At 35.2% G+C, this 15,144-nt stretch overlaps 1 protein-coding gene across 2 annotated transcripts in view; it reads left to right on the plus strand.

The window, feature by feature from the left end:
* The window catches only part of USP25 (ubiquitin specific peptidase 25), a 134,050-nt gene that overhangs the window by 38,884 nt on the left and 80,022 nt on the right, over window positions 1-15,144 (plus strand). For both annotated transcript variants that reach the window (XM_045540473.1, XM_045540474.1), the window contains exon 4: window positions 118-241. In XM_045540473.1, the coding sequence (XP_045396429.1) occupies window positions 118-241 (124 nt within the window). The remainder of the gene's footprint in view (window positions 1-117; window positions 242-15,144) is intronic.

Genomic DNA, 15,144 nt, shown 5'->3' on the forward strand with positions numbered 1-15,144 from the left:
ATTAAGTTAGTGCTGACTTTGGTTTGAAAAGGTATATTGAGTATAAAATCTCCGTGATAAGAATTACCTTTCATTTTGTTTACTTTTAATTTTGAGAAAGATAGTTTTGCTTTTCAGATGTGATTGATCTCACTGGAGATGATAAAGATGATCTTCAGAGAGCAATTGCCTTGAGTTTGGCGGAATCAAACAGGGCATTCAGGGAGACTGGAATAACTGATGAGGAACAAGCCATTAGCAGGTAAAAACATAATTTGTATAAAGCAGATATAAGTATTGTTTATAACTGAAATAATAATTGGCTTGAATTAATTTTAAGAAGTAATAAGATGTACTTTGTTACTCTAAATTATTAATATGCGTCTGTGTTGTTTTTAAATTTTATATAACCCAAATCTTCATATTTTAGTTTTGATTGCAATTAGGCTTAGAGTTTTAGGATTTTAGAATGGCGTTATGGGGCATTCAATTTAGGTGTATATTTTAATATTTTTTTGATTTTCTTTCTTGCCCTAATCCCTTTTGGATACACTGCCCAATTCAACTAACAGTAATTTATAACAGGAGTCAGCATACTTTTTTTGTAAAGAGCTAATAGTAAATATTTTTGGCTTTGTTAGCTGTGTGGTTTCTGTCACAAATACTCAACTTTGGTGTTGTAGTGCAAAAGCAGCCATAGCTAATACATTATACAATGAGCATGGCTGTGTTCCAATAAATCTTGATTTACAAAAACAGCCTACCAGCTAGATTTGTCCCATGGGCTATAGTTTGCCAACCTCTGATCTATAGTATGATAGTATGTTTAAATATATATATTTTAAAAAAATAGGCAGAATTCTAAGATGTGTGCTATAATGTGATTTTTGATTTAATATCTGAAACTTTTTAGTTTGAAACAATTTGATCCATCTAAGGACTAAATAAGTTGATTTTATTTCTAAACAATGTTGATTAAAAAAAACCCTTTAAATTATAACTAACCGTAATCCTCTGAATAGCTATTTGGAGGCAGTGGTAACTCTATCTTACTGAAGAAGAAATTTAGCTTTCAAGAGGTTAAATGATTTTCCAAAGGCACACAGCTCAGATGGGTCTTGTGACTCTAGTGTAACTCAGCCCTTGGGTAGCAGAATGTACCAGCTTTCTCAGATAATTTCCCTTGGCACAATATCAATAGGATACTTCTTTCTAAATGATCTTAGATTACTGTGTAGTAGGAGATGTCTTAAAATACTATGCTTAGCAAAGACACATATTTTTTTCTTTTTACTGATACTTTTTAATGTCTTTGAATGTTACTTTGGAAACTACTTTGTAGGACATATTTATATTAAGATGTAAAGACTTAATTAAAATCCATTACCTCCCTCATTACTTGTGGCTAATATTTAATGCCAAGAATTTTAAATGAAAAAAAAAAAAGAATGCATACTTAGGCTTGTTTTGTGAAGGATTTGAGAAATTACATGAATTAGGTTTTGTCTTTTTAATTTTAAAAATTGATTGGAATGCATAATTGTCTTGAATAATTATAAAACTTGACAACTTAAACTTTGAGAAAAATATTTTAAATATAAAATATGTGAGTTGGATTTCATATGTAAGGGGCATGATGATTTATTATGTGAAAAAGAGGTTATAAAACAATATATATGACACAAATATTTTTAAAAGTATATATTCTTATTTATATGAATTTATATTAGCATATGAATATAAAGTTTAGAAGCTTATATACCCAGTTAGTAGGTCCATATTATGTGTTTTCTAATTAAAACAATGTATACTAATTATATAATAAAGAGTAAAAGTAATTTAAAAGTTAAGGGATTAAGGCTATTCTTAATTTGATTTCAAGTTCACTGTGTTTTATATATTGTTTTGAGTACTTATTTTGTCTAAATTGGAAAAAATACTCTTCAGATAATGCTTTTTCATTCTTGGTCTTGTAAATTTTATGTTAATATACTCTTAAAATAGTATTTAATAAATATTTTTATTGTAGATAACATTACAGAGATTTGGCATAGTGTAATATGCCGTGAAATTATACTCTCTAGAAGTAAAATAGTCATATTAATTTCCCATTGGAAAATATTTTTTTCTTATTAGGTGTAGATTTCAAAACTTTCAATTAATAAAAGAATGTCAAATGCAAAATGTGCAGTTAATAAGTGTATACATAAATCACATTGTATCAGAAAAAAAGGATATGAGAATTTAAGCCAAACATTTGGCAGAGAGATATTTGTTCCTATGAGTTTTATTAAGGTGTTAGGACTCTGAATTCAAAAGAGAAAATGATGTATTTTAAAGGAAGAAATTTGTATATCATACTTAAAAATAAATTTCCCTTTCTTCATTAACAAAATTCATATGAAAAATCTTGCCAAATAAAATCTAAGATCATTTGACTATGGTTATATTTCAGTAGACATACTTTAATATGAAGTCACACATTTAGACTGCTACATTATTGTGTATAATTAGGTGAGATAAAAGCCTGTCTTTATATTTTATGTCTTAAATCGTGTGTTTAGTCATCTATAAATTTCATGGTAAAATTTCTTATGTAAAACATTTTAAAAGTATGCTTCTTAATATTACTTTTTTAGTGTAAGGATTTAATATAATTATCTCTGAGTTATCATTGCTGGGGCACAAGTGGAGTATTGGATAGTTAAAATTTGTTAATACTCTACATTGTGACTGGTTTGTATCTATGGTATATTGTGAAAATGGCTTGCCTCATGAAATGACTTTGAAGTAGCTCAGTAGGTAGAAGGCGTAGGACTAAATTGTGACAAAGAGCACACCTCCAGCTGTTTTAAAAAATGATAGACTAGGTTATTTGGACCAAATTTTCTGGTGGAAACAACCAGATTGTATTTTATGTTTTATGTAAAGTATTTTAAAAATCTTCTTAAAAGTATTATAGACTAGTTAAGACAGTAAAGACTGAGATCAAGGACTACAATCAGAGTGAAAGCAGGAACCCAAAGAAGTAAGTGCAGAGCACTGAAAGTAACTTTTTCATCTTATGAATTTGCCTTTGTGTATAAACCTGAGGAAGTCAAAGGCCATTGTCACTCTAAGGTGGGGAGCTTTAATAGGAGATCATTTTTCTGATTAAATAGTACATCAAAGGCTGACATATTCACAGTAGGGTAAATCAGAAGTATTCCTCCCCTTCACAAGCCTTAGAGCAATACAAAGATAATTACAGGTTGAGTTATCCATAATCTGAAAATCTGAAATCTGAAATTCTCCAAAATTTGAAACTTTTTGAATGCTGACATTATGCTCAAATTAAATACTCATTGGAACATTTTGATTTTAGATTTTTGGATTAGGAATGCTCGACTGGTGTGGTGTAAATAATCCAAAATCTGAAAAAAAATCTGTAATCTGAAACACTTCCAGTCCCAAGCATTTCAGATAAGAGATACACAATCTGTACTCACTCCACTGTTAAAAAATCAATGTGTTTCATTCCATTGGTTATAACTTTACCTTTCCCCCCAATCATCCCTTACCTGTGCTTGAACTTTTATCCAGCAGGGTCACTTACAAGAGGAACAAGGACATTTTTATGTCTTCCTCTTTGACCAGCATGGTCCACTATAGAGGAATTGGGTATGCAATATTAGCTTTATGTTCTGAGATCATTCAGTCAATGAGGAAACCCAGATATGTGAGCTGGAATTAAGTTTGTCTGGAAGTCACCTTGAAGGGTTTGCCAACCAGGACAGCATGGAGTTGCCACTGGAGAAAGAAAGATCATGTCTGGAATAGTCAGGGTGGAATTCTGAATTTTTAAAATAGATCTGTATAAATCCTACTTTTTCATCCTGATCATTACTCAGGATGCAGCTGTGAGAGAGAACTGCTTTAAGAAGGTGTGTGGAACAGGAGTAGATGAGGGAGGAAGAATTAGAAATCTTTTAAAATTGGTTTTTGAGAAGGATTCCAATGCTTAATAGTGATATCTGTGGATGGTAGGTTCACCAAATAACTAGCAACCCATTTTTGAGTGGCTTTTATGATAAAAGGTATATCTTGTCAGATTACAGATGGCCTACAAAAGTTGAAAATATGACACAGGTAAGTTTCAGGGACCACAAAGGTGTGGCAGGAGTTGACTGATAAACAGCAACAATGTAGTTTGGAAAAGTGTCAGCAAAGTGAGGCACTGCTGATAGTCCCAAGAAGAGGGGTCATAGGTTCCATATAGTGAGTCTGTCAGGAGTGGGCAGGAGACACACTCTTTGTGATGTGGCCTCCCTCACCCCAAGATACACAGGTTAACTTTTGACAGGAGTCACATATCTGATGCACAGTGGTAACCTCTGTATCAGAAGCATGGTGTATGCTTAGTATGTGATCATGACATGTTTCCGTGTTTGGTACCATGATAGATTGTGGCAGTGGTGGTGATCTCGGTGATTCAGCCTCAGTCAGAAGCTTAATTCTAGTCATCTCATTGGAGAGCCAATAGGCACCACTACATATCCATCACAATGGCTAAAATTAAAAAAACTGAGAGGAGGTGATGTCAGCAAGATGGCCAACTAGGGTTGCCTGGGTCTTATACCCCCAGTGAAAAGGAACTAAAACAATGAGTAAAAAAACCACATTTTTGTCTGGAGTGACTGGAGCAGTGCACTGAAGAGCAGCCAGGGAACAGTGAAACCCCTGTAGAGCATAGAAGCCCAGGATAGCTCCATAGAGTGGGGAGCAAGGCATCCTGACCCTGCCACACTGTCTGCCCTGCTGGGATCATACCAGACAATGTTGGGGGAGGGCTCTTCTTACAGGAAAAAGGTCAGTTGGAGACTCTTGACGATCCCCATCACTGCCACAGATACCAGCAGTCATTGCTACAGGAGGGTCCCCCAGTCTTCACAGGCCCTGAGTCTAGCGTGAACAGTTGCCAGGAGTGTGCACAGCTACATTCCCCTGGAGCAGGAACCCCCTTGACATTCTCTATCCCCACAACCCGAGTGACTATAGCACAGTGCTATCTTGAACCTGAACCCACATCTGGAGTGCATCTTGCCCTGGAGGCCAGTAGCCACCAAACCCTTGCATCCCTGAGGCATTGGCTTCATTCCACTAAATTCACGTGAGTACCTGCAGCACCAATACCTTGGCTACCTGGAGCCTAAGCCCAGAGGATTGACTGGGACCCCAATAACCAAAGCTGTGAGGCACTGTGTCGCTTAAGGAAACAGGTGGGCCTGCATAGCACACAGGCTCCCGGGAGCCACCAGACCTGTGTATACCTGTCCCTGGAATGACAGCTGGCCCAGAGTGGGTGGCAGCTCTGTCCTACCAGAGAAAGTACCCCAGAGCTGATAGGCCTGCACGCACTTGCCCCTAGCTTGGCAGCCAGCCTGGAGGCTGTTCCACATCACTGCAGAGGGTTGTTTGCAGCCTCCAGGCCATGTTTGCCTGCCCTTGGCCTTATAGCTGTCCCAGAGACACCCTGTTGCACAGGTCAGTCCTGCCTCACTGTACAGTCATGTGCAGCCACCCGGCCTGCCTGCACCCACCCCTGGCCTGACAACCATCTTAGCAGTGACCTCACCATTCAGGAAAGTATATCATACAACCTGCTGGCCCACGCACAACCACACATGCCTGGCCAACAGCAAGCCCAGTTCCCCCACCCCCAGCAAAATCATGTCACCATAGTCACAAGCTCCTGTAGCCTGGGCCGCTGGGATAATCACAGACATAGCAGGTTAGGATTATCACTAAAGAATCTATATGAAGATCACACTATTGAATCCACCCAGAACCAAAACCAACATACCATTTCCAAATGGCAGCCTAGGACCTAGCTGTAAGAAAAAACCTTTTCCTATGAAAGCTACTCTATAAAATCTGAAAAACTAATTGTCCCACCAGATGTGCAGATGTTAACATAGGGACAGAAAAAACATGAAAAAGCAAGGAAACATGACAGCCCCAAAGGAATACAATAAGTCTTCAGTAACAAACCTCAAAGAAAAGGATATTTATGAAATGCCTGAAAAATAATTCAAAATAATGATCTTAAGGAAATTGAGCAAGATGCAGGAGAATACAGACAGGCAATTTAATAAAATTAGGAAAACAATTTGTGATTTGAATGAGAAATTCAGCAAAGAAATAGATATCATAAAAAAAGAGCCAAATAGAAATCTCAGGGCTGAAGAATTCAATGAATGAAATAAAAATACAGTTGGGAGCTTCAGTGTCAGACTAGATCAAGCAGGAGAAGGAATTTCTGAACTTTAAGACAGGTCTTTTGAAATAATCCAGTCAGAGGAAGCAAAAGAAATAAGAATAAAAAAGAATGAAGATGCCTTTGAGACTTATGAGACACCATTAAATAAGCAAATATTCATATTATAGGAGTGCCAGAGATAAAAAGAAATGGTGAAAAGCAAAGAAACCTGTTTAAACAAATAATAGCTGAAAATATCCGAAATCTTGGGAGTCACATGGACATCCAATCCATTAAACTCAAAGGTTTCCAATGAGATTCAACCCCCAAAAATCTTCTCTGAGGCACCTGATAAACTGTCAGAAGTCAAAGACAGAATTCTGAAAGCTGTAAGGAAAACATCAAGCCACATAGAAGGGAATCCCCATTAGACTATCAGCAGAGTTCTTAGCAGAAACCTTTCAGGACAGGAGAGAATGAGATGACATATTCAAAGTGCTGGAAGGGAGGAAAAAACAAACAAACAAAAAAAAACACCTGTCAGATGAGAATACTAACCCATGAAAGCTATTCTTCATAAATAAAGGAGAAATAAAGGCCTTCCCAGACATTAACTGAGGGAATGCATTACCACTAGACTGGCATTACAAAAAATGCTTAAATGAGTGCTACACTAGGAAATGGAAGGATGATAATGTCATGAAAACATGTGAGACTATAAAAATCACCAGTATAGGTAAATTCATAACGGTACTCAGAATACCCCAGTGCTGTAATGGTGCTATCCTTTAGTCTTCTAGTACTGAAGATTTAAAGTAAAAAAAGGTTAAAAACATCAACAGCTACAGTGGCTAAGGAACACAGAAAAGACAAAGACGTAAATTAAGGCAACCAAAATACAAATTGTGGAGGGGAAGGGAAAAGCATCTAGATTATTTTTATGCTACCAAGGTTAAGTTTTTATCAGCTTAAAATAGTCCATTATAACTACAAGATTCTTTATGTTAGCCCCATGGTAAACACAAGAAAAGAATTAGAGTACATGGACAGATAAGAGAAAGGAAAGAAAGCTTATCGCTGTAGACAACCACCAAACCACAGAGGTAAACAACAAGAGTGGAAGAATAGAAAAAAGGATCTCAGAAACAACAACAATACCAACAACAACAAAAATCCTGAAAACAATTAACAAAATGGCATAACTCCTTACCTGTCAATAATACCCTTGAATGTAAATGGATTAAATTATCAAATTAAAAGATACAGAATGAGTGAATGGATAAAAAAAACAAGACCCCACTCTATGTTGCCTACAAGAGATACACCTCATTGTTAAAGACAAACATAGACTGAAAGTAAAGGGATGGAAAAAGATATTCCATGCAAACAGAAACCAAAACCAAGCAGGACTAGCTACATTTGTATCAGATAAAATAGACTTTAAGTCAAAAACTGTAAAAAGAGGCAAGGTCATTTTATAATAATCAACTAACAAGATAAAACAAATTTAAATATATATGCAGCCAACACTGCAGCACCCAAATATATAAAGCAAAGATTATTTGATTTAAAGGATGGAATAAACTGTGATACAGTAATAGTAGGAAATGTCAATACCCCATTTTCAACAATGGACAGATCATATAGGCAGAAAATCAATGAAGAAACATTGGACTTAAACTATACCATAGACCAAATGTACCTAACAGACATACTGAACATACCACCCAACAGTTGCAGAATACACATTCTCCTCACCCACACATGGAACATTCTCCAGGATAGATCATACATATGAGGCTACAAACAAGTCTTAACAAAATTTAAGAAGATAGATGATATCAAGTATGTTTTCTGACCACAATAGTATGAAATTAGAAATCAACAACAAGAAAAAATTTGGAAACCTGCAGATAACATGGAAATTAAACAACATGCTCCTATAACCTAAGGGTCAGTGAAGAAATTAAATGGGAGATTAAAAAGTTTCTTGAGAAAAATGAGAAAGGAAACACATTATACCAAAACCTGTGGAACACAGCACAAGCAGTTATTAGAGGAAAATTCATAGCAATAAGCACCTACATCAAAAAAGAAGAAAGGTTTTTAATAAACAATCTAACCATGCACCTCAAGGAACAAAGTTGGTAGAAGGAAATAATAAAGCTCAGAGCAGAAATAATGAAATAGAGACCAAAAAAAAAAAAAAAATCAAAAGACAAAAGTATTGATTTTTTGGAAAAGGTGAATAAAATTGACAAACCTTTAGCTAGACTAAGAAAAAAGGAGAAAAGATCCAAATAAATAAAACCAGAGGTAAAAAAGGAGACATTACAAATGATTTCACAGAAATACAAAGAATCATGAAAGACTATTACAGAAACTATGTACCAGCAAATTCGAGAACATAGAAGGAATGGATACATTCTTGGATATAACCTACCAAGATCAAATTATGAAGAAGTAGAATATCTGAACAGACCAATAAGGAGAGAGGATATTGAATGAGTAATAAAAATTTTCTATCAAAAAACAAAACTCACATCCCAAAGGCTTCTCTGCTGAATTCTACCAAATACTTAAAGAAAAACTAATATCAATTCTCAGACTATTACAGAAAATTGAAGAGGATGGAATGCTTCCAAACTCTTTTTACGAGGCCCGTATTCCCCTGATCCCAGAACCAGATGAGGACACAACAATAAAAGAAAACTACAGGCTAATGTCACTGTTGAACGTAGGTGCAAAAGTTTGCAACAAGATTTTGGCAAACTAGCAAACTGAATTGAACAGCACATTAAAAACATCATCCACTGTGATCAAGTAGGATTCATCCCAGGAATGCAAGGATGGTACAGCATATACAAATCAATAAATGTGATGCATCACGTTGACAAAAAGAAAAACAACATATGATTATTTCAATAGTTGCAGAAAAAGCATCTGACAAGATTCAACATCCCTTTATGATAGAAGGTTATGTACCTCAACACAATAAAGGCTGTATTTGATAAACCCACAGCTAACATTATACTGAATGAGGAAAAGTGGCATTTTCTGTAATATCAAAAACATGACAAGGATGCCCACTTTCACCACTCCTACTCAACATAATGCTGGAGGTGTTAGCCACAGCAATTAGGCAACAGAAAGAAATGAGGCATCACATTGGAAAGGAGAAAGTCAAATTGTCCCTATTTGCAGATGACATAATCTTATATATGAAGAGTCCTCAAGAATCTGGTAGAACTAAACTGTTAGAACTAAGAAATGAATTCAGTAAAGTTGCAAGGTACAAAATTAACATATAAAAATCAGTTTCTGTACACTAATAGTGAATTTCTGAAAAAGAAATCAAGAAAACAATTCCTTTTGCAATAACTACAAAATAAATAGCATACCTAGGAGTAAACTTAACCAAAGAGGTGAATGATCTCTACACTGAAAACTATAAAACACTGATGAAACCAAAGAGGATACAAACAAATGGAAAGATATCTCATATTCATGGATTGGAAGAATTAAAATGGCCAAAGCAGTCCTGACCAAAAAGAGCAAAGCTAGAGGCAACATACTACCTGATTTCAAAATATACTACAAGGCTATAGTACCAAAAAAGCATGGTATTGATATAAAACAGACACGTATACCAATGGAACAGAATAGAGAGCCCAGAAATAAATTCACACACCTACCCAACTGATTTTTGACAAAAACTGTAAAAGATCTGGAATAAATAATAAGAAATGTGTAAGAACTTCCAAGAAGGAAATTATTTAATATCATTGAGGTATATTAAGGAATAAATATTTTTAAATATATACTGTTTTATGAATTAGAACATTGTAAAACTGATCAGCTCTTCTTAAAGTAACTTATGGCTTTAGTGTGATCTCTAAATACCAATAGTTTTTTGTTTCTTTTTTAAAGAAATCAATAGATGATTCCTTCCTTCCTTTTCTTTTTTCTTCCTGGCTGATCTGTACAGCTTAAATGATATGCATATTTTTCATTGAGTATAATACTTCCCAAAAAGGGGCTTAAAAGATGAGCTAAAGTGAGATATTTTCAATATTATTGCTATGTGCAATTTAAATAGCAATACAAAAGAAAATAACACTTCCTGACACACACACACACACACACAAAAAACTGTACAAGAAAATTTAAGGGAAGGTGAGCATTTACCAAGTGTAAGTGTTTTAAACATTTAGTATAGTAGGTGGAAGGAAAAGAGACAGCGAAACATTTTGTCATCCTTTTACGTTGCTGAATGTCAAGGTCGTGACCAGTGTTGAGAAGATAAGAAAGCAGGTGATGTGTGGTTGGAGCTGGTATTTGATTTGCCTCTCAGCATGTTATATTTTGTTATGGGCTATTTCTAAGCTCTCTGAGATTTGCAGTGTTTATTTTTTTCTCTCTCTCTACTGCCAGCTTTAATACCTGGAATTTAGCTATTGCATACCTTATATACTTCAAAGCTTGGGTAGTATCGCCAGTAAGCTCAGGGAAGGAACCCTTATGTAGGATTTAGTTTTGTAAAAAGTTTGGAATTGTAGTACCAGTACTGAATTATAGAAAGGGACGATGCTTGGAAATAAAGTAGTATTTGGGATAGAGGTTTGGCTTTTGCTTAAAAGAAAAAAAAAAAGTAATAGCATGTAATGTTTTAATTATCTGTTTACTTTAGAAACTTGTTTAGCTCCTACTATTTATCCTGTGTGCTCTAGAGGTAAAACAGTCTGTGTTTCTACCCTCCAGATGCTGGTGGGAGACACTGGTTGATTAATATTTTTGGTGCAGTGGTAGTGTATTTATAAAGTTATTTAGGAACCAGTAGGAGGTGGTAGGAAACCTACTGAGGCATGTTATAAGGTCCTGGTGATATAAAAAGAGAATATGTTGAAAACTTTAAGTCAAAGAGATTACAAAATTGTGACATTCCTTTTTCTTTTACCATCTTTTTTTAGCACCGTAATTCTACCATATGTTATGGTTAAGGAATATTAAACCTATTTCTTTTAAATCCATATTTTTGTTATGATGAATGATGATATCTGCCATATCACTGAATTGAGCTATATGAGTAATTAATATATATACCAAGTATAAATGTGGTTTAGGAAATGGTTATGATTTTATTTTTAAATCTTAAGTGACTTTGAAGAGCAATGAGCAATTACATGTATCTCTTGAGCACTAAGCAAACAGTTAATTATAGTCTGTACCTAATTTGACCTCTGTAAAGAAAGGCATAGAGGAATGCTGGGAAGATGGTGTCTTGGTTTATACCTCTCACTTCCTTTTTCTTACTTCCTTTCTGCTTGCTCCTAGGAACTACATTTGAAGCCATACATTCTCCCAAGTCCTGTGAGGGGAGAGGGTAGACAAGAGAACGAAAAATCTTACTTTATCTCATTGCATTAATGTATCATTTGTATTATATATTTTGTATGTAAACATACAAATCAAGAGTTGTATGTTGTTCAGTGGGGAGAGGGGCAGAAGAGGGGGATAAGGAAATTGACAAATTTAAAGCATTAAAAAAAACCCCAAACTTCCTGGGGTTTAATAGTCTGAACCAGATCTGGAATAAGAAAAATATTATCATCTCAAGGTAGTCTAGGTTGTAGATTTAGGTTGGGTTGTTGACCATTATAGGGAACTTGAGAGCTACTTTTTTTGCTCAATCTGATCTTGAGACCAAGTCCCATTGTATTATTACTCCATGTGATTCATATATGAATTTTAAGTTTTGCAGATTGGTTGTATTTTGAAGAAATTAGATATTCTCAAGTTTTCTCTAACTAATATATGTGTGATCCATTGCCTGCCCTTTATATTAGGTCATTAAATATGAAATGTCCTGTCCGATTTCAAATCAAAAGTTTAGTTTATTATATCTCAAACAGGAAGCTGTACAATTAATCAAAGTATGCACCTAAACTGTTGACACAGTTTTGCCATCTTAATGGTAGCTTGTTTATGCCAGCAGCAAAGAAGCCTGGAGAGTGAGTGGCGATGAAATCACGAAAGGTGTTTTCCACAGCTTGTTGAGAATTGAATATTTTTCCTTCTGAGAAGTGGCCCAAAGCCTGGAAGAAATGGTAGTCAGTTGATGCAAGATCTGGTGAATACTGTGGATGACAGAGAGTTGCCAGGTCGAGCCTCTGTAGTTTGAAAAGCATTGTTTGTGCAACACGTGGTCAAACATTGTCTTGAAAGAGGATTGGCCTGTCTCTATTGACCAGTCTCTGCTGATTAATCACAAGCATCCTCATCATCTGTCCAGTTGGTTGCAGTAGACATCTGCTGTAATCCAGAGGACCCCAATCTTTTTGGCATCAGGGACTGGTTTCACGGAAGGCAATTATTCTGTGATGTGGTCGGGGGGAGAGCTCAGATGGTGATGTGAGTGATGGGGAGCAGCTGTAAATACAGATGAAGCTTTGCTTTGCTACACCCCCTGCCCCCTGCCACCTCCTTGCTGTGTGGCCTAGTTTCTGAGTATTATGAAAGACAATTTTTCCACAGAAGATGGGGGGAGTGGGGGGTGGAGCTCGGGCAGTGATGTGCAGCTCAGTTCCTAACAAGCAGAGGACCAGTACTGAGCCACAGCTGTGATTGATTGACCAGGTTTCATGAAGCTGTAGTGGATAATACCAGCACTGCACCACCAAACAGACACTATTAGCTTTTTTTAATGAATATTCAGTTTTGGACTGTTGCCACACTTCATCTTTATCCACCTATTGTGCCCAATGCTTGCAATTGTCAAAAAGAATCCAGTTTTCATCACACATAACAATATGGTGTAGAAATGGTTCAGCTTTATGTTGTGACAGCAAAGAAGGGCAAGCTTTGAGATACTTTCTCTTCTGACGCCCATTTAATTCATGTGGTGCCCATCTATCCAGCTTCTTTACCTTGCTGATTTGTTTCAAATGGTCCAATATTGTTGGAATAATAACATCAAACCCCATTGCTAATAAATGTGTAAGTTGAGATGGATTCGCTTCCAGTATAGCTTTCAGCTTATTATTGGTCCCAGGACACAGGTCACCTACCTGGCTCATTTGCAAGGTTAAAATCACCAGAACAAATCCTGTCAAACCATTGACGTACTATGCGTTCATTAGTCACATCCTTCCCAACCGCTGTTGTTATTTCAAGCTGTCTATGTGGCATTGGTTCCACGTTGGGGCTCATATTTGAAAATAACATGAATTTTTTACTTATCCATGGTTTCACAAAAATTGCTCTTAAAAAAATTTGGAAGATAATCACAAACCAAACCATGGGTTTGAAAGATTGAAGATGTACCTTCAGAATAAAAATAAAACAAGAAGTGTCAAAGTGCAGTGTCAGAGATATCAACTGTCAAACTTAGTACATAAGGAAATTGGGCATTTCATACTTAATAACCTGATATATGTGATTTAGTCTGTTGGCATTATTTAGAAGGATGATTTGTGTATTTTTAGTATTTTATTATAATTGGTAGTCAAAATATAATGGTAGAAGTTCATCTACTAGGAGATTCAGGATTGAGTGTAGTTATTCTAGACTTTTGACCAGTTTACACTTTTAAAATATGCTCTAGAATCCTTTTTAAAATGATTATATATGTCTAACTGGCACTAACCAATTGCTGAGTACCTTTTCTATCTCTTATGTAGGATCACTGGTACTAATTGTGGTACTGTGTCTACTTTTCTAGAACTTATTTATTTGTTTCTGATTACCAAGATAGAAATACATTTACTTGGTACTTGTAAATATATGTATGTATTACATTGGAAACAAAATTTCTAAATGAAAACACTGAAAGTCAATAAAAAGTTAAATATATCCTCTATATACAGCAATCTTTTGTATTACAGTTATCTTTTGTATACTGTGCATTATCTTTTGAGCATAAACTAGTCTCCTTATACAAATTGTTTGTTCCAGTTCATTATTATTATTATTGTATTATATAATGTTGAACTGCACAATGTCACCACTATCAGGTCTCTCAAGGTGGCTCTTTGACTTTTTGTCTTCCTTATATCTTGAAAAGTTGCTTTCTAGTAGTGGTGGGATGTTCTGATTTTCCTCTGCCCCAATTCATCTAACTAAATACCTTCCAAGGAGTTCTGGTGTCTCATTGAAAAAAGCCTAGGGTCTGGGGTTGCGTGTGGGAGTTAGTTGATTTTTGGCAAAGTGTACTGCTGGTAATGTTAGGTCACTCTTAAAAGTGGCAGAGGTGTAAACTGTTTATTTTTAAATATATGCATTTACTTTGATCTTTATATTTTAACATACAATATTGTGTTAGCCACTTTTAAAAGTATGTGGTTTGTTGATTCCCAAAGACTTTCTTCTATATTCACAGAGGATATTTTAAGTAATGATATTTTGGACTACTGCTATATTGTATCTAATGTCATATTGTAAATACTACTATTAGGGATAAAAGAATATTATTTTGACATTAATTTAATAGGATAAATTCTTTAGGATAAAGATGATGTATGAATGAGATTTTCTTGAGAAGCCAAAAAGTTGGAAAAATTCATTTTTGCTGAGGTCTTTATAACTACCACAAAGTGGGTTAAGATACTTGAATGTTATTTATATTTATTTAGAATAGTAAATAACACATTTCATGAGCAGGCAAAATGCTTGGTTAGTTCCTTTGTGGGAATTAGGATTTTCCAGTAATAATGATAGGTATGTTGTTGCATGTTTAGGAGCAGGAAAAGAATCATTAAGCAATTTAGCATAACTCTTGCCATATTTACATACATTTAAGATATTCTGTAGGTGAGTTTAATAATCTTCAGTTATTTTGATATTTAGATATTTATTTTATTAGGTTCTTCTCAAGGCAAACTGTTTTTTTTTTTCTTTTTTTTGAGACAGAGTCTCACTCCGTTGCCTGA

The sequence above is a fragment of the Lemur catta genome, chromosome 1 (assembly GCF_020740605.2).
Source record: "Lemur catta isolate mLemCat1 chromosome 1, mLemCat1.pri, whole genome shotgun sequence".
In the NCBI taxonomy this organism is placed as follows: Eukaryota; Metazoa; Chordata; class Mammalia; order Primates; family Lemuridae; genus Lemur; species Lemur catta.